This window comes from Mustela erminea, chromosome 20 (genome assembly GCF_009829155.1).
Source record: "Mustela erminea isolate mMusErm1 chromosome 20, mMusErm1.Pri, whole genome shotgun sequence".
In the NCBI taxonomy this organism is placed as follows: domain Eukaryota; kingdom Metazoa; phylum Chordata; class Mammalia; order Carnivora; family Mustelidae; genus Mustela; species Mustela erminea.
The window spans coordinates 33,343,041-33,361,402 of record NC_045633.1 but is presented as its reverse complement, the minus strand read 5'-3'; the positions used below and the strand labels follow the sequence as shown (position 1 = coordinate 33,361,402).

Genomic DNA, 18,362 nt, shown 5'->3' with positions numbered 1-18,362 from the left:
AACCACTGAGCCACCCAGGCGCCCGCAAGTGAACATTTCTAAACCACTCCATACATATTAGCACACTTTCCTGGAAAGGGTTTATCCTTCCCAGGGGTGGGAGGACTCTGTGTAGTCCGGCAGGTACCAAATTGTTGAAATTAAGCTTTTTTTTTTTTTTTAATTTTTAAACTATTTTGATAGGCAAAAAAAATAATGTCCCATTGTTATGAATTTGCATTAAAAGCAACATTTCTAATCAGGTAGGACATTTCTTAGCCGTGTTTGTGTGCAGGAGTGGCCTCTCCTGGGTCAGTGGGAAGGCTTCCTGCCAGGGTCCCGGGTGGCTGGCTGCGCTGTCCCGAGGTCTTGGAAGGTCATTCTCCTCGTGTCAGCTGGTGGGTGTGGAGTTTCAGGCCGAGCTTCTTGGAAAGGCCCTGAAGGAGAGGCGGCTTAGGAAATAGGCCGCTGGCTTCCCGTCCGTGCTCCCCAGAACTCTTCCGTTCTGTAGGAGAGCATCCTGGGCCGCTGGAGAAGTGGGCGTGGAGACCATTTCTGTGTCCAGAGCATACCACATTCTTGCATTTTACATATCAGTGGGCAGCTTGCCATCCCATTTGCAAATAGATTCCCGTGCTCATCAGACTCTGGGGAAAACCCATCCAGCCGCCTGAGTGGGAAGCTGATTGTCCCAAAGTCACCAAGGGTGGGGCGCGCTTGTCTGTGCGTGGCTTCTGACCGCGGTCTCCATCTCCCCTCGGGACAGTGGAGGGTGGGGGCCGGCCACTGTGTCTGAGTGGATGGAAAGGTGAACCACTGAGCCCAGGCATGCATGAAGCCAGTACATATTTCGGTGGGCTTTGGAGGAATGGAATGGGGTCCTCACATGTTGGCAAGGTGACGATCACTCAGCCTGAGCACTGCCTTAAAAAGCATACTTGGGGCGCACCTGGGTGGCTCAGCCTTTAAGCGCTTCCCTCAGCTCAGGTTGTGCATGCTCCCAGGGTCCTGGGATCGAGCCCCGCATCAGGCTCCCTGCTCGATGGGAAGCCTGCTTCTCCCTCTGCCACTCCCCCTGCCTATATTCTCTCCTTCACTGTCTCTCTCTGTCAAATAAATAAATAAAATCTTTAAAAAAAACCCCAAAACCCCACACTCGGAGCCCGCTTCTCAGAGGCCGCAGCCATTGTGGGATCCGCTTGTGTGATTTCCCCGCCTGGAGGCCCACAGTTAGGCAGGGTGATTTTCGTTAAGATTCTCGTGTCAGCTCAGTTTTTGTTCTAAAGCTCTTCTAAATCCTCTGTGGATAGGAAGACTCTGGGACACATGTAACTTTTTTCTTTTGTGTGACAGTGCGTCTGCGGTAGGACAGCCGCAGTCCGCTGTGCCTCAGCGCGGCGCCCGGGGACAGGATTTGCAGCTAAATCCGGCAAGAGAATGTGAAGGAAAGCAAGAAGATTTTTCTCATGGTCAAAGTTGTTGATATTTTTTAAAAAGTAACTTTGGTGGGGTGCCTGTGTGGCTCAGTGGGTCAAAGCCTCTGCTTTCGGCTCAGGTCATGATCTTAGGGTCCTGGGATCTAGCCCCACATCGGGCTCTCTGCTCAGCAGGGAGCCTGCTTCCTCCTCTCTCCCTCTGCCTGCCTCTCCGCCTACTTGTGATCTCTGTCTGTCAAATAAATAAATAAAATCTTTAAAAAAGTAATTTTGGGTTCATCCTAAGAAGTAATATGACCATTGTGGAACATTTACAGGTACACAAAGGGGTCACACCAAACCAAACCATAATTCCTTCACTCCTGTTAACATTTTAGAGTTGTTCCTTCCAGCCTTTATTTATTTATTTAAAAGATTTTCTCTCTCTCTTTCTCTTTTCTTTCTTTGACACAGAGAGAGTGAGTGTACAAGCAGGGGGAGCAGCAGAGGAAGAGGGAGAAGCAGGCTCCCCCACTGAGCAGGGAGCCTGACATGGGGTTTGATCCCAGGACCCCCGCGGAGCCAAAGATGCTTAACTGGCTGAACCACCCAGGCACACCTTTTCTTTTCTTTTTTTTTTTTTTTTTTAAGATTTTATTTATTTATTTGACAGAGCACAAACTGGGGGAGCAGCGGGCAGAGGGAGAAGCAGGCTCCCTGCCCAGGAAGCTCTATGTAAGGCTTGGTCCCAGGATCCTGGGACTTGGCCGCTGTCCCCTGTGTGCCCGAAGGCAGATGCTTAACTGACTGAGCTCCCCAGGTGCCCCTAGCCTTTTTTCTTTCTTTCTTTTTTTTTTTTTTTTAACTTAATTTTATTTATTTGACACAGAGAGAGTGAGCACGCACACACAAGTAGGCAGAGTAGCAGGTAGAGGGAGAAGCAGGCTCCCTGCTGAGCAAGGAACCCAATGTGGGCCTAGATCCCAGAACCCTGGGATCATGACCAGAGCTGAAGGCAGTCGCTTAACCAACTGAGCCATCCAGGCGTCCCCTTCTTTCTTTTCTTTTCTTTTCTTTTCTTTTTTTTTTTTAAGTTTATTTTTAGTAATCTCTACCCCAGTGTAAGGCTCAAGCACATGACCCCGAGACCAGGAGTCGCACGCCCTTCTGACTGAACCAGCCAGGTGCCATCAGTTCTTTATTTCTTTTGGCCTCAGTTCTCTCCCTTATAAAATGGGGGACACACCCTACCTTCAAGGGCGTTTGAGGGATGAGAGAGCCTGGAGGACCAGAGTGCCCCACAGTAGGTGCCCAGTAAACGACACACCTTCTTGGCCAACAGTGGAGCGGGTGCTTTTCTGTGTCCTGTATTTCGTGTTTGTCGTGTGCATTATCCTAGGTCCGTAAGCCTTTTATAAACATCTTTGAGGACTCCTATTCCATCATTAGGTTATACTGTAAGTTCTTTAAGAAGTCCCTTATTGTAGGTGTTTAGTTCCAGATGGAGGCTTTTTTTTCCATGGCCAATTATAGTAATTATTATTTTCATAATTAAGGACACCCTCAATAGCCCCTGTCATTAAGAGCCGAAACAAATTAGGTTTTTGAAGTACAGCTTCACGATGGCTGAGGTGGTTATAGGGAGCGGGCACCTTGACACGGCCCTTGTGTGCCTGTAATTGCCGAGTTCAAGTGGAAAACCGGTGGGCGTTGCCGGGCCTCGCTTCAAATGTGCCCCAGGCCCCTGGGAGTAGAAGGTTCTCCTCTGTTTTGTCCGCTGGTGTTTCAGACCTTTGGGGATATTGGGCATTTGAAGAGCTGAAGCCCCAGCTTCGGGTCAGCCCTAGCTCTGCCCTCGGGGAGTTTTTGTTCCAGTGGGGAGACAGACACCGAAACCAATAAATGTAGTCCTTCGTGTTGGGATAAGTGCAACAGGCCTGGAAGACGCCCAGGGTGGGGTGGGGGTGGGGGTTGGAGTCGTAGCTTTTCTGGTGAGGGTGTGGGTCAGAGGGCTCAGGAGAGGGAGTTGCTGCGGCTGAGTCTGGAAGATGGGCACATTCACTTGGGTTCCTTGGTGGAGAGAGGACCAGAGTCTGGACACATGTAGCACCAGGATGAACAGATGGGGAGGCGGTGGGCAGTGGCTTCGAATGTTCTGGAACTTGCTAGAATTAGGCTGGGCCTTAGGCTGGACCTAAGGAGGAGGCCGTGGTCTGATGGGGGACAGCAGCAGTTTGCCATGTCCTCTTCCTCTCGGGGTCTCCAGTACCCCAGCAGTGCCTGGGTGAGGCTGGGCCCTCGGTGTGTGTCGGCCGGGCGCATTCATGGGAACCTCAGCTGCCGTTCTAGCCGGTGTCTCTCAGGCTGTCTGGCAGAGTTCTGCGCGTTGGTTCATCTGGGGATGCGCGGACATGCTGGAACATACCACGTGTGCCGATACACGCGCGGCCCCCGCTGCCTGAGAGATGAGTGATGCCTGCCAGGAGGTGCCAGGAGGGAAGTCCGGGCTCGGCATTAATGGGCTCTGAAACCAGTCCTGTGATTTGTACCTGGATGTGGTTACAGAGACTTCTAATTGCAGTCACAGAACTAATAAGCCAGCCCGCCCGCGGGCATCCCAGGTCTGATCCTCCTGAGTGGGAGGTGTGCTTTCGTTGGAGCGGTCGGCCGCCCGGACACCCGCAGGTGTGCTCCAGAGTTCTCGCAGGCCTGACTCATCCAACGCCCGCGTTCTCGTGCTCAGTGCCGCCCCGGGCCACGGCTCCTCCCTCAGACTTGAAGGGCGGGGTTGGAGGTCCTGGAGTGGGGGGTGCGGTGGCAGGGAAAGGGAGGAAGACAGGCTTGGCTGCTCCGCTGTGTGCCGGGGCTGTGCTGGGTGCTTTGTATAGAGCTGGTGGAACACCAGTGAGAAGCACTGAGAACAGATGTTGGTGTCCTCATTTTCAGGGGGGAGAAAGCAGACTGGGTGAGCTTAGGTACCTTCGTTCAAGATGATACAGGGAGTAGAGTAAGCCAGTGCCTGTTCATTCTCACACACTGCTCAGATCTGCCTTCCGTGTGGGGCAGGTGTCTTGGGCCTTCTCGAAACCTTGGTAGTACAGTGCCATCTCAGGGACAGCAGCAAAAGCCCAGGGTCCCAGCCTTGTTACCAGCTGTGTAAGAAGTCACCGCCACTCCCTGGGCCTTAGTTTCCTCATCTGCAAAATGGGGAGACAGTTCAGTGTCTGTGAGGGGTTTGTGTAGAAATCAGAGCAGATGCTGTGACTGGAAACCCTGGGCCCTGTGGGCTGGGGGGGATCGTGCTGTAACAGTTGACGGTGCTCAGGACTTCGGACGGAGTCTCCTCTGTCCTGCCTCCTCCTGTACATGGAGCCCGAGGTAGAGATGAGCTGAGCTTTCCTGTCCAGAAAGTGGGCATTGGAGCTGGGCTGATCTGGTTTGCTCTCTGTTGTCGCTTAGCTGTATTTGTGTGCCCTTCAATAAGACCTTGACCTCTTTTTGAGCCTTGTCACAAAGCGAAAGTACCACTTTGTCAGCCTGTTAGGCATACACAGACAAGTATATTTGGCATTTGTCACTAAATCGGTCCTGCTCCCCTGGTACTCTGGGGCCTGCCGCAGTACAGTGTAGCACTCTTTTCCTAACAGCTGCGGGCTACTTCCCACTTAGCAGTGTTTTGAACTAATATGTATACAACACTTAGGACAAAGCCTCTGCCGGGGCTGGTAGTAAGGCTGTGCACAAGGCAGACTCCCGGCTTGCTGCTCTCTGGAGAGGCAGTAAGATCTGGAACGTCATCCTACCTGTGCGTGTCTGTAGGCATCAGAGTTCTGGTTGGTGCTGCAAGGGAGAAGCTTACATGATGGGCGGCCAGGGAAAGCATCCCTGAGCCACGCAGCCTGGGCCTCAAGGCTGAGTAGGTTTGACAAGGGCAGAGGATGGGCTGAGGTGGCCAGGACAGGAGCATCTCCAGAGATGGATGCAAACCCTCTGGCCTGACCGGTGGCCGTGAGGCCCAGACTGGGGTGCAGAGAGGCCAGGCTTTAGCATCTGTGAGATTGTAATGTTTAGCTAGGGTACCCTTTGTGGCTAATGATGCCTCCCGGGACAGCCTGGAGCCCTGAGCGGAGCTAGGACCAGGGTACTTTGAGTCCCAGCTCTGTGGCTGACCCTCTAGGTATCCCCGAGCCCTCCCCTCCCCAGTTCTTTCATGTCTGTAGCATAGCAGGTGTCTCACAAACACATCTGCTTTGGACACAGTCGAGTCTCCACTGCACAGCGGAAGTGAGGGGTGGCCACGGCCTCAGTGCTCGAGGGATTTGGGCTTACTCATGAAAACACAGGAGAAAAGGATCCACTCAGTAGTTAGGTCAGAGGGAAATGACTGGTAAAAAGAAGCTGGCTGGGGATTAGCATCCAGAATTCACTCCACTGGATCTCCCTGGAGGTTTGAAGAGGCAGGAAGAATGCTTGATTGACTGAATTCTTCCTCGCTGCTGGAGCAAAGAGCCGGGATCAGGTCCTCGACTCAGTGTTCTTAAGGTATGGGGGGAAAAGTGATTGTGGAAAAGTAGAATTTTCTTGCCCCTGCGCTAAGGCCGACTCTCGGGGGACGCTGTGTGTGTTGGTAACTGTTTGTCCTTTTTACAGGTCTTCTGGAAGCACTGGGCAATGACCCCGAGACTCCAGCCCAGAGTGGTCTGAAACCGTTTGGGAAAGCAGAGGGAGTCCTGGGGAAGATGGCCATGGCCCCAAGCCCTTCCCTGGCTCAGGTGTGCGCCAGCCCCGTGGCGGTGGCTGTGTGGGAATGGCAGGACGGGCTGGGCACCTGGCACCCGTACAGTGCCGCCGTCTGCAGCTACATCGAGCAGCAGTTCGTCCAGCAGAAAGGCCAGCGCTTTGGGGTGGGGAGCCTGGCCCACAGCATCCCCCTGGGCCAAGCCGACCCCTCGCTGGCCCCTTACATCATTGACCTCCCCAGCTGGACCCAGTTCCGCCAGGACACTGGTAAGACACTTCCCACCTCTAGTACGCGTCCGAGTGCCCGTGTTGGGGTTATACATAGGAGTGACTCTCACAGCTTCGTCCTGTCCCTGAAACGCGTCGGCTTGGGAGGCAGGTGCTGTGAATGGTACAGGCGCAGCATGGAGAAGGTACTTCTCAGTAGGGAGTGCCTTGAGAGCACCGCACAGGGGCCCTCCTGGACCCCCATCTTGTTTCCCAAACCCAGAAGGCCTGCTTCCACCGGCAGAGATCCGAGGGTCTCGCCACAGGCCGGCATGGATGTGGGATGCTAGTAAGGAGGGCCCAGGAACGAGTCCTGCTGCCGCTGCACGTGTCTGTGTGACCTGGTTACACGGGTTACTGCACTCGCCCGTGCGCTCATGGGTGGGCTTTTTGTGTGTTTTGGTCCATATTACAGAGACTGGAACCACCAACTTCCCCCTAGAGCTGTGCCCTGTCCCTCTAACCCAGCAGTTCTCAACTGGAGGTGATTTTGTGCCCCAGGACACTTGACAGTGTTTGGAGACATTTTTGATGGTTCCACATGTGGGGCAGGGAGCCACTGGCTTCTGATTGGTAGAGGCCAGGGATGTTGCAAAGACGCATAGGACTAGCCCCTTGCCAAAGAAGTCTTGGCCCAGGATGTCACTGGTGCTGGGACTGAGAAATGCCACTCTCATCCCTGCTCCAGGGTCCTCGGGCTAAGGCTTCCAGTCAGCTGGGTGCAGAGGGAGGTCCCTGCCTTCTGGGTGTTTGCAGTCCACTGAGCCAAGGCAGCAAGCAAGATGCATCGTGTGGAAATTGTGCATTGCATGAGGTCTCAGTGGGTGTCAGTCAGGGAATGGAGCCATGAAGTGTTGGGAGAGATCAGAGTTTGAACTCAGGTGGCCGGATCACCAGGAAAGAATGAAGACAGGCCCAAGGAAAGGGCAGGTTGTCCCTTGAAGGGACTTTGGCTTTTGTGCTGAAAGGGGGAGCGCTGGGAAGATTTGGGCAGAGGAGTGCCCTGGTCTGATTTGGAGGTGAAGAGTGTCCTTCCGGCTGCCATGTAGGCAAGGCAGGGGCGGGGGGGTGGCGGGGAGAGGTCAGGAGACCAGTGGAAGCGAATTGTAGTGGTCATCTTTTGGCAAGTGCTGTTGGAAGCATGGCCCAAGTTCATTTTCTTCTTTTCCTGTGTGATCTTCGGGTTCGGCTTATTAATAGCATATAAGCCAACCACAGGGTATTTCCTGATAGTTGCTACTTGAGAAATCAGAGGGAATGGGACATCCATGGAAGGGACTTATGTAACCATGAATAATGAGTTTTATAAAGTTTTAGAGACCTAAGAAATACTCACGGCCTAATACAAGGAAACAGCCCGAAAAGATTTCAGAGTGGTCGTCAGTTCCCTAAGTGTCTTTGCAGAGGACACCAGATGGGAGGAAGTGCGCGGCCACGTAAGCCGTGTGGTTGGCTGGTCTTGATCACTGGATTATGGACGGTTTAATTTTGTTTTTGTTTTTGTTCCAGTTTTTTTTTTTAAGTGGGGCTGCATATTTTTCATCACTAGAAATATTTTTGAAAAACCCTGGAGTCTGAGCCGCAGCTGTTCTTTGACCCAAGTTCCCAGCATCCCCGACTCCTGCTGAGGAACACAGGCCCCGTTCTGCCACTAGAGCCCTGTGGGCCCAGTTTTTTTCTTCTTCTTCTTCTTCTTTTTTTTTTTTTTTTTTTTTAGATTTTATTTATTTGAGAGTGCGTTTGAGTGAGCACAAGCTTGGGGGGAGGGACGGAGGGAGAGGGAGAAGCAGGCTCCCCGCTGAGCAGGGAGTCCAATGTGGGGCTCGATCCCAGGACCCTCCCTGAGATCATGACCTGAGCTGAAGGCAGTGGCTTAATCCACTGAGCCACCCAAGCACCCTAGGCAGAGAATTTTTCAACGCCTTCTGTTTTGGGGGGGCTAGCAGGTTCACCATTCATGTACCCTCCTCCTTTTCGAACAGGCACCATGCGGGCCGTGCGGAGGCACCTGTTCCCCCAGCATTCGGCCCCTGGCCGGGGCATCATCTGGGAGTGGTTGAGTGACGATGGCTCCTGGACGGCTTACGAAGCCAGTGTGTGTGACTTCCTGGAGCAGCAGGTGGCCAAGGGCAACCAGCTTGTGGACTTGGCTCCCCTGGGATACAACTACACCGTCAACTACGCCACCCACACGCAGACCAACAAGACTTCGAGCTTCTGCCGCAGTGTGCGGCGCCAGGCGGGAGCCCCGTACCCGGTGACCACCATCATCGCTCCGCCAGGCCACACGGCAGTCGCCTGCTCTTGCCATCAGTGCCTCAATGGTGGTGGAACCGGCCCGGTGTCAGGCCGCTACCGCCACTCCATGACCAACCTCCCTGCGTACCCTGTCCCCCAGCCCCCCCACAGGACCGCCATCGTCTTTGGGGCCCACCAGGCCTTCGCCCCTTACAACAAGCCCTCGCTCTCTGGGGCTAGGTCTGCACCCCGGCTGAACACCACCAACCCCTGGGGTGGGGTGCCACCCTCCCTGGGGAGCCAGCCCCTCTACCGCTCCAGCCTCTCCCACCTGGCACCGCACCACCAGCCCCCAGGACTGTCCACGGCCGGTGGAGCCAGGTATCGTGTCGTGGAGGGTCAGCTTGTCCACCTGCGCGCCTTGTCGGCAGGCTTGGGTTTCTGCTTTTATTCTGCTGGGAAGACGCGCCCACATACCTGCGGGCCTGGGCCCTGCCTCCTGGCTTGTCCCTGCGGTGGCTTCTGGTGCCCAGGGGCTGGCCGTCCACAGCCCTGCCTTGCACAGAGCCTGCCTGAGCTCCGGTGCCTGAGTGCCGGCGGCTGCCTCGTGGGTCTCGTTCGCTCAGCGGAGTCCGGGCTGACACAGAGCCTTGGGGCTGCACCCGCGGGACGCATAGCTCTGCCGTGGGCCTGAGGACGTTTCGTTGACTCCTCTGTGCCGGGCACCCAGGACGCAGACGTGGAGGGTGCAGTCCCTGCCCGCTTGGCCCGGGGAAGGCTGGGAGCCCAGTTCGGTGCTTCACGGTCCCTTGAGTAGAGAGCAGCGTGGCGGGGGTGTGGCGGGCGGCCGTGGGTGGCTTGCACGCTGGTGCGGTCAGCCCAGTGTCCTGTGGAGCTCTCTGCGCCTGCAGGGGGATGGTGAAAGGAGCCCTACCAGGACCGGAGGCACCGAACAGTCAGGGGAGCCCTGGGGTGGCCAGTGGGGTCTTGTTCCTGGGGTGGCGGGAGACCTGTCGCCTCACAAGGAGCATCGTCAGGGCGCGTGATTGAAGGTCTTGGGCTTGGGGGACATTCGGAGACAGCTGAGCGTTCGCCGGGAGTGTGGGGCGCTGGTTTCTGAGAGGGTGACTGGTGACTGGACTTGGGGCCTGTCCCAGGCCTGTGGCTGCTCTGCCTCGCCCCCTGTTGGGTGGGGCTGATGTGGGCCTCTGGCATCTTGGAAAGCTGTGTTTCAGAGGACTCTGCTGGCTTCTATACGACATGGCGACACCGCCGTTCACTGAGTGCGTGTAGCTGGGCTGTGTGAGTGACGGCAGTAATCCTCGCAAAGGCCATCTGTCCCAAGCTTCCCGGGGAGCACACCAAGGCTGGCAGGGCCCCCAGCAAGTGGCAGAGCTGGGATTCAACCCAGGGCGCAGAGCAGGCCATGAGGGACCCACGAAGATCTCGAAGCTCTCTCAAAGGCGGGGTGAGAGATAGGCAGAGGCGTCCGGAGAGAGGGTGTGGGCCAGGCTGTCCTCCTGGGCGTCTGCTGCCTGAGGGCATATGGACCAGAGGTCTCTGGGAACGGGGTGACCAGAACTTTCGCTTGGCCTCCTCCCTGGATTTTCACATAGGCGTTAGCAAGCAGGGCTCTGTGCTGTCTCAGTCCTACCCAGCGTCCCGTGAGGACCCCTCCTCCAGGATGCTGACCAGAAGCCTTCAGAGAAAAGCATGCTCTCTGAAGCAGGGCTAGAGCTGCTTCTACTAGGTCAGTTTTGCTGGGCCTCCTGGGGCTCCTTAAGTTCTTACAAATTCTTTTTGAGGGACATTTCTAGACAGTTCCAGAGCTAGGATTCTGGGATCAAGCCAGGTGACTTAATTCATGGGCTTCGTTGCTTTCTGCTCCCATCAGTCTCCCCTGATACTTCCCTGGCGTCCCCTCTCCCCCGCCTGAGGGCCCAGGCGACTGCCAGAGTGGGGCCTCCTGGTACCAGCCAGGCAAGTTCCAGAGGGGAAGGTGGCTGGGCCAGACGGCCTTACCTCTGCTTCTGGGCCGTGCGTGTTGCTACTTGCCCTACCGGCCTTGGTTGTCAGCCAGGAAGGGAACCAGGCCAGCTGGCTCTGTTAGTTGAAACCATCTCAGAGGGGGCCTGCCTCATGAGGTGGGTGTTATCTTTATCTCCTCCAGCTTTTCAGGAGCTGGGAGAGGCACCGTTCACTCGCCTGGGCCTATCCCTCCCTGTTTGGAAAAACAGGGTTTCCCCATGTCTTAGTTGTAGGCTGGCCCTCTTCTGTGAACCCCTTTCTGATGGGTGTTGGAGAGCCGGGGCGGAGGCGCTGCTAAATGAATCCTGTCCTCTTGACCCAGCAGAGCCAGGAGAACCAAAATGCTTCACCCCTTGGTCTCCGTAGGGGCCTTGGTATAGTTCTCTAGGCTGAGTGAACATCCGCCAAGTTAGGTGGAAATCTCCCAGGGGGCAGCAGGGCTGGTGGCACTGTGGGCTGGGGAAGCCTGGGAAGCAGCCGTATTTACTGGCAGCCACCGGAAAGGACATGCGACAGTGAGCGAGAGCAAAATCTGTGGAGCCCATGTGGTTTTTATTTGGGAAGCCGTGAGGTTTCAGATCGCTTCTTGCTCAACTTGGGTAAAACCTTGGCTGTCAGACTTCTCTGTGGCCGGCGAAGCTTTCAGAGTAGGCAGTAATGCGCTGAGCTTCCGGGTTTGAGAAAATTTCCTGGTAGCTGAACTTGATCCCTTTAAGCACCAGAACTTGTGTGTTAACGATGTTGGACAGAAAACTTTCCAAATGTGTCCTGCGTGGTCTTCTTTAGTAGAGGGTGTGGTGGCTTAACGTTTTGATGGCTGGAGGTGATGATGGAGCCTGGCTGTCTGTTGCGGCTTTGGTGTGGCTAGGCCTGGGGAGGCGTGACCCCGCCCTGAGTGGCCCTAGGATACGGCTCTCCCAGTTGGCTTCCATCTGCTCCGTTTTTGCTGCTGCTGTTCTTCCAGAAGCGTTCCCTCCTGCTGTCCGCCTGGCTTGCAGGCTCGGAGTGCCAGGGCGAGGGGGCTTGAGTGGTGCCGACTGGCCGTAGGCCCTTGGGTCAGCTCTGTTCCCTTGCCGTGTCTCTCCTTTCCCCTCCTAAGTAAGATGGAGGATTTGGGCTGGGAAGTCTGAAGTTCCTTTTGCTCTAGTATTACGGTTTTCGGGATTTCTGTGGGGGGTGCCTGGCGGACCTTCGGCTTTCCAGTATATCCCCTTAACTGCTCTGAGAACTGGGTAACCATGGACATTGGTCTTGCGCTGCAGATTAAGCCTCACAACCACCCTGCGGACTTTTTGGAATTATTCTCGTCTTGCAGATAGAGAATTTGAAGCCCAGAAAGGGATCTCCACCTGGCCAAGGGCACGCAGCTCGGAGCAGAGGGGGCGCTGGAAGGGGAGGGGGGGGCTCCAGATTGCACATCTAGGGCTCCTTATAGGGTACCTGCCGGCAGGGCTTGCTTGCTGGTGCTGGCTCGCTGGCCCGTGCGGAGCTGGTGGGAGGCATTGCGTTTCCTTGCTCTAGCCTCCCGCCTCTGCCCCTTGCCTGGGACTGCTACGTGCTGCCTCCGTAGAACACTGAGGTCCTCATGTCTCATGTCCTGAGCGCCATTCAGAAGCTCCTAGAGATAGTCCCAGACAGGAAAGCCAGGCTGGGCCTAGTAGATAGACCCACGAACAGGGGAGGCTGCGACTGGAAGGTATTCTCGGAGAAGCGCACTCCATGGGGCAAATAATGCCCATGTTGGGGAACATTCTGGTCGTCTGGGCCCTTTGAGGATGGCGGAGGGGGATCGGTGACATCTGAGGTTCTGTCCATCCTGAGAGTCCCCATCTTGGGAACTGCTGTGTCCTTTTACTACTCTCATGACTGCAGGGAAGCATCTGGGGGAGGTACTGGGATGAGGGATGGGGAAGTGGCAACAGTGTGAGACCCACAGACCTTAGTCACAGTTCCTGGCCCCAGTTCCAGGGTGAGCTTCCCAGTGGGAGCCTTAATGCCTGTCTGCTTTCTGCCCCAGTTCTTGGTGGTGGAACCTAAGGCCTTCTCCTTCAGATATGTGCCTCTCCCCCAGCAAAGGAGGACCCCGCTTCTGGGACCCCCTCTGGACCAGCAGTGAGTAACCCACTAACGTGGGGGAGTTGTCGAGCCAGGCTTCGGCTTTCCGGCTCCCTGGCTGAGGGCTCAAGCTCCGTGTCCCTGCAGAGCTGGCTTGGGAGACGGAGGATGCCTGGAGGGTGTCTGTCACCTGCGGCTCCTTCACTTTTCCAGAACCGGACAGTTGCAAAGACTGTCAGAGGTGATCCACTGACCTTTTTTTTTTTTTAAAGATTTTTATTTATTTATTTGACAGATGGAGATCACAAGTAGTTAGAGAGGCAGGCAGAGAGAGAGCAGGAAGCAGGCTCCCCGCCGAGCAGAGAGCCCCATGCAGGGCTCCATCCCAGGACCCTGAGATCATGAGCTCAGCCGAAGGCAGAGGCTTCAACCCACTGAGCCACTCAGGCGCCTCCTACTGACCTTTACAAAACCAAAGTGGAGAGACAGGCTTGGGGTGGGTGGGTAGGGTTTGCTCCAAATTAGATGGTTTAGTGGGGCCAGAAGCTTCACTGGTGCAGGTGTTCTGCACGCCCGGCTTTTCCGCGGCATTATCAGAGCTCTGCAGAGTCAGGTCTTTTGTTTTCTTGGGCTTGAGAATAGCTGAGGAGGGCAGGAAGCCCTGATCTGGGCAGTGCCACACAGGTGATTCTCTTCTGGGAGAACAGTCCAGAAGTGAAAACAAAACAACCTCTACTCAAACAAATATGGGAGTGCCTGCTCTGCTCCCAGCCCTGTGCCACTGTTGGGGGGGGCGGGGAGCTGCCAGCTTTAGCACCAGCTGAGTGTAAGGTTCTGGTTTGGATCACAACTGGCCAGCTCCATGTCATTTCCACCGGCAGGACCTGCGTCCCCTGGGCTGGTGGTGGGGAAGGATCTGGGGCAGCTTCCAGAAGCGCTCACTGTAGACCAGGCAGGTTGTTGGTTTGCTGGCGGCTGCGAGGGCAGTACAGCAGATCGGAGCTGTCCTTCATTTCCCGAGCACCATCCTGGCTCCAGGCTAGGCCAGTGGGACAGAGGAAAGCAGCCCAGCCCTGTCCTTGGGGAGTTCAAGTGTAGGGACTGCGAGAAAGGGTTTCATAAACCTTCTTATGGCGCCATCTTTAACGTGGGCAGGGATGGACCAGAAGATACAGGAACTGGGGTGGCAGGTTGGTGGCGGAGGGGTTGTTTGCCAGGCATCTCAGGCTATCTACACCAACCATTCTCCAGTGGGGGGTGCTCCCCCCAAACCACAGTGGCGTAGATTCATTATCACTTGAAAAATATAATGGCTTAAAACCAAATGAATGACCCAAATATAGTTATGGGAAGCAAGACCCTCATTTAAAAAAAAAGAAAAACTGAATTTTTTTTAAAGATTTTATTTATTATTTGAGAGAGAGAGCATGAGAGTGGGGGAGGGTCAGAGGGAGAAGCAGACTCCCTGCTGAGCAAGAAGCCGGACGCAGACTCAATGCTGGGACTCCAGGATCGTAACCTGAGCAGAAGACAGTCGCTTATCCAACTGAGCCCCCCAGATGCCCCCAAACCCTTTAATTTTGAACTAATTTTAGATGTACAGAAAAGTTACAAAAATAGTCCAGGAAGTTCGCATCACTCCCTTCCTCGACTTATCTTGTAAAGCCGGACAGTTGCCATCGGGGGGTGTTAACCAAGACTTTTCTCGATTCTCGCCTTGTTTGTCCACTGCTGCTCCCGGTTCTGTCCTGGGATCCCGTGGGATCCCGCCTCACATCCAGCTGTCCTCTCTCCTCCCCACCCTCCCTTCAGTAGGAGTTCCGCTGTCGTTATCGTCCGTGACCTTGACCCTTCTGAAGAGCTACTTTGTCGAATGTTCCTCAGTTTGGGCCTGTTTGGTTGCTTTCTCATGCTTGAGGTTATGCCGTGTGGCAGGAACCACAAAAGAGGTGTTACGTCCTCAGAGCGCTGTTTCTTGGGGTTGCTGATGCTGATTGGTCATATTACTGGGGATACAAGTCTGGAGTACACGTTAGAGTGGTTTCTGCTGGATTTCCCCTCTCCAGGTACCATAGAGCCCTCATTCCGACAAAGCTAGCGAGCTCAAAATTCTTTTAGGATTGTCTTCAGAGTTTGAGTTGCCCCCAAAAAACCATTTTTTTGACAGTTAAGGCTTCCTTCTTGATCGCTTTGCCAACTGCCGAGTCTCACCCCCAGCAGGGTTCTTTCCCGTCACAGCTCCGGCCCCGCCCGCCGATGCTCTCCCTGCCAGGGCTCCGTCCGCCTCTCCGCCTGGCTTGGAGTTTGACTCTCCCGACTTGATTGTGGCCGTGACCGTGGGCCAGGCTCTGGGCTTCACATCCTCAGTGTTCAGCTTTTCTAGGTTAATTGGAGTCGGAGAGCGGTGGACTTCACATTTCTTTGCTCCTCTTTCTAGGTATCATGGTCTTTCATTAAAAACAAACCACCCCCCCCACCCCCCCCCCCCCCACCTCCCCCCACCCCCGGTAAAAAAACCGGAAGTCCTCGCTCACACAGCGGCGGCCGCGTGGAGTGAAGCTGGAAAGGGTCCCCGGCAGCACCAGCGTACTCGCACATCGGGCTGGCTCTGGCTCTTGTTTCCGCTAAGTTGGCTCCTACATTCAGCTTTGTTCTCTCTTCTCCCTAAGTGCCTCCCTCCCCGGCGGTCCTGTGAGCAGCCCTGGGAGCGTCCCCGCCTCGGTGCCTGTGCAGATGCCGAAGCCCAGCCGGGTCCAGCAAGCCCTCGCAGGTAGGCACCCTGCTGGGTCCTGGGTTCCAGAACAGGCTGTGTCTGAAGGGGCAAGACACGGAGGCGGTGGGAGAATCCGTGGGCAGGGGAGGAGACTGTGGGACGGGCGTCTGGTTACCCTCTCCGTTCTCATGGAAAGCCACAGCGGCTCCCGGGGGGGGGGGCAGTGCCTCTTTTCCGCGATGGCATGTCCTCAGTGAGTGAGCCTGTCTCTCGGGGGGCGACCTGCCTGATGACAGTGGGTCCCCTGGTGTGGACCTTTCCCCATCTTTGAAATTTCCACATCATTTGATTTTTTTTTTTTTTTCATAAAGATCTTGTTTATTTGGCAAAGGGCAGGAGAGAGCAAGCGAGCGAGCACAAGCAGGGGGGGAGCAGCAGAGGGAGAAGCAGGCTCCCCTCTGAGCAGGGAGCCCGATGCTGGACTGGATCCCAGGACCCCGGCATCATGACGTGAGCCAAAGGCAGACGCTTAACTGACTGAGCCACCCAGGCACCCCTCCATGTCACTTTAATTATGGTTCACGTCACTTGTCTGTCCTGAAATGCTTTATGCATTTCCCTGAAGGGGCCCGCTGGGGAACTCAGCTCTTTTGGCTGGAGTTCTGCTTCGAATAAATGACTTTGCGTCCACGTAAATCTTTTGTTAACCAGACGCTTTTGAACTGTTTTTAAAATTCCTTTTATAGGTTAGGGAGTTACTGAAAGTTACTTTTTAATAAGTGGGAAAAGCCAGGTGTCATAGAAGGGAGTGTAGCAAGGTTGCAGCAGGGGACTGAGCTAACCCGAGTCTGTGTGTTGAGCGAGTCACTGTGGTAGTGCAGGGGGTTCAAGGGGACAGGCCTGGGGCAGGGAGACCCGTACAAGTCTGACTTCATGGTTCAGGGGAGCCAGCCAGGGCCTGACCGCAGGCCTCGGCAGTGGTGGAGGTAAGAGCTTCTGACTTGGTGAGCAGGTGGGTCTCGAGAGAGGAGGAGTAAATTGAGGCCCGGTGTGTGGCTGTCGACGTTCCTGAGACACTCAGGAGGGGCTTTGCATGTATCTTCCTGCATTTCTTCCCAGTAGCAGCTCTTCGAGGTAGGAACTTTCATTCCCATTTTATACCTGAGGAAACTGAGCCTCAGAGAGTTCCAAAAACTTCTCATGATCAACTGACCAGCCCTTGGCGGAGCTGGGACTCAGCCCCAGGCATTCCGGGCCCCAGAACCTGGGTGGTCAGCAGTGTCACACTGTGTCGCTTCCCAGCCCAGTGGGAGCATGGGGAGGGGCAGGGGTGCTGCTAGGTTGTAGCAGGGCTGGGTCCTGGGGGCAGTGGGCGTTTGGATGTGCAGCTCAGAAGAGCCTTCGCGGGTGTGTTGGGGTGGCCTCTGCCCTCTTGGGGTGGGTGTATGAGCTCACAGGGACTGGGTGGGATGCCGGGAGGGGCCCTGGAGGCAGATGGAGGGACCAGTCAAGGGGGTGGTAGGAGCCAGGAGAGTGAGGCCCTCCAGACCCTGCTTCAGCCGCTCAGCCATCAGCCCTCTGCTGGGTCAGAGAGCGGTGAGCAGAGATGTGGTGACTGCAGAGTTCCTGCCCAGTTAGGTCTTCCTGTGGGCTTCTGTGTGGGGTGGTGATCACTGGAGAGAGGCTGTGGGTGACCAGGCGTGGCGGGCACGTGGCTGAGCTCCATTCAGCTCTGTAATCGTTGAGGCTTAAATACAGACGCTATAAAAATCTTCCTAAACGCAGCTCAAAAGCGGTCCGGGATGGAGTAGCACTCGCTCCCTTTCCTCTGCTCCCGAGGCTGAGGACCTCTTAGCCTGCATCCCAGGGTGTCCTCCATGTCCCCTGTCCCCTTGGCTCTTATATCAATCCTGGAGGTAGGTGGGTCTTTTAACTTCCATTTTATTCACTGGGGAAACAGACCTTGGAGATTGGGGAGCACGGTCCCGGCCAGCAAGGAGTGGAGATCGGAGCCCGTGGCCAGATGCCGCCTTCTCTTAACACAGGCTCTGCCTTGGACCTCTTGGTGGGAGCCTGAGGTGCCAGGGAAGGAGACATCCCGAGCCAGCCCAGGAAGTAGGGTCTGGAGAATGTCTTCTTTCCCTGAGCCACCATGAGGGATTTGTGGATTCGGGAATACTCAGGCCGCCATGAGGTGGACGGGGAGGGTTTTGCGGGTGGGTTTACAAACCAGGGGTGACGCCCTGGAGGGACTGGGTATCCTTCTGTGTGGGCGGAGGACGGTCACAGAGGAGCCGCCTCCAGGTCAGGCCAGCAGGGCCTCGGGTGACAGCCTCTCTGGCTGCGGCCTGGCCCAGCCCTGTCCTTGGAGTGTCTGCGTTTCTTGCTGCCACAGCCTGCCCGAGGCCAGGCAGCCAGGGCCGAGTGGAGCTGGGAGGCAGCTCTGTAAGACCGGTCAGAGGCTGGGTGTGGGCTGGCTCCGGCCACTAGACAAAGGGCCAACTCCCGGCGTCCGAAAGGACGTGTTCGCACATCTGGCCGCCGCGGGGGCTGCTGTCTCTGGGGGTCCAGCGGATAAGTGGGACCCTCTCAAGACAGCTGTGGCTGTGTGGGCTGCTATAGTTATTTGGGGATGTTGGGATTTGGGGGGGGCTGTCCCTAAGCCCTGCTGTTGGGAAGACCTGACAGCCCGCTCTTAGCGTTCCCACCCAGCTCCTGTCCGTTTGGTGCTGTTTTTGCGGAGTGTGGGTGTGGGGGGATTCTCACACTTGCTCCCAGGAAGGCAGACCCGCAGAGCAGGGGCCCCTGCTCTGCAGGCTTCTCCGTTAAGATTTCTGTGTCTGGGACTGGAACTCGGGGGCGGGCCCTGCCCTGACGAGGGCGGAAGCCTTGTTCGTGCTGGCCTCACTGAGGCCACTCGGCAGCAC

At 55.8% G+C, this 18,362-nt stretch overlaps 1 protein-coding gene across 6 annotated transcripts in view; it reads left to right on the top strand.

Annotated features, from left to right (window-relative positions):
• Window positions 1–18,362, top strand: part of DTX2 (deltex E3 ubiquitin ligase 2) — a 35,024-nt gene that overhangs the window by 7,446 nt on the left and 9,216 nt on the right. For all 6 annotated transcript variants that reach the window (XM_032326893.1, XM_032326894.1, XM_032326895.1 and 3 more), the window contains 3 exons: window positions 6,045–6,401; window positions 8,384–9,020; window positions 15,392–15,492. In XM_032326893.1, the coding sequence (XP_032182784.1) occupies window positions 6,045–6,401; window positions 8,384–9,020; window positions 15,392–15,492 (1,095 nt within the window). The remainder of the gene's footprint in view (window positions 1–6,044; window positions 6,402–8,383; window positions 9,021–15,391; window positions 15,493–18,362) is intronic.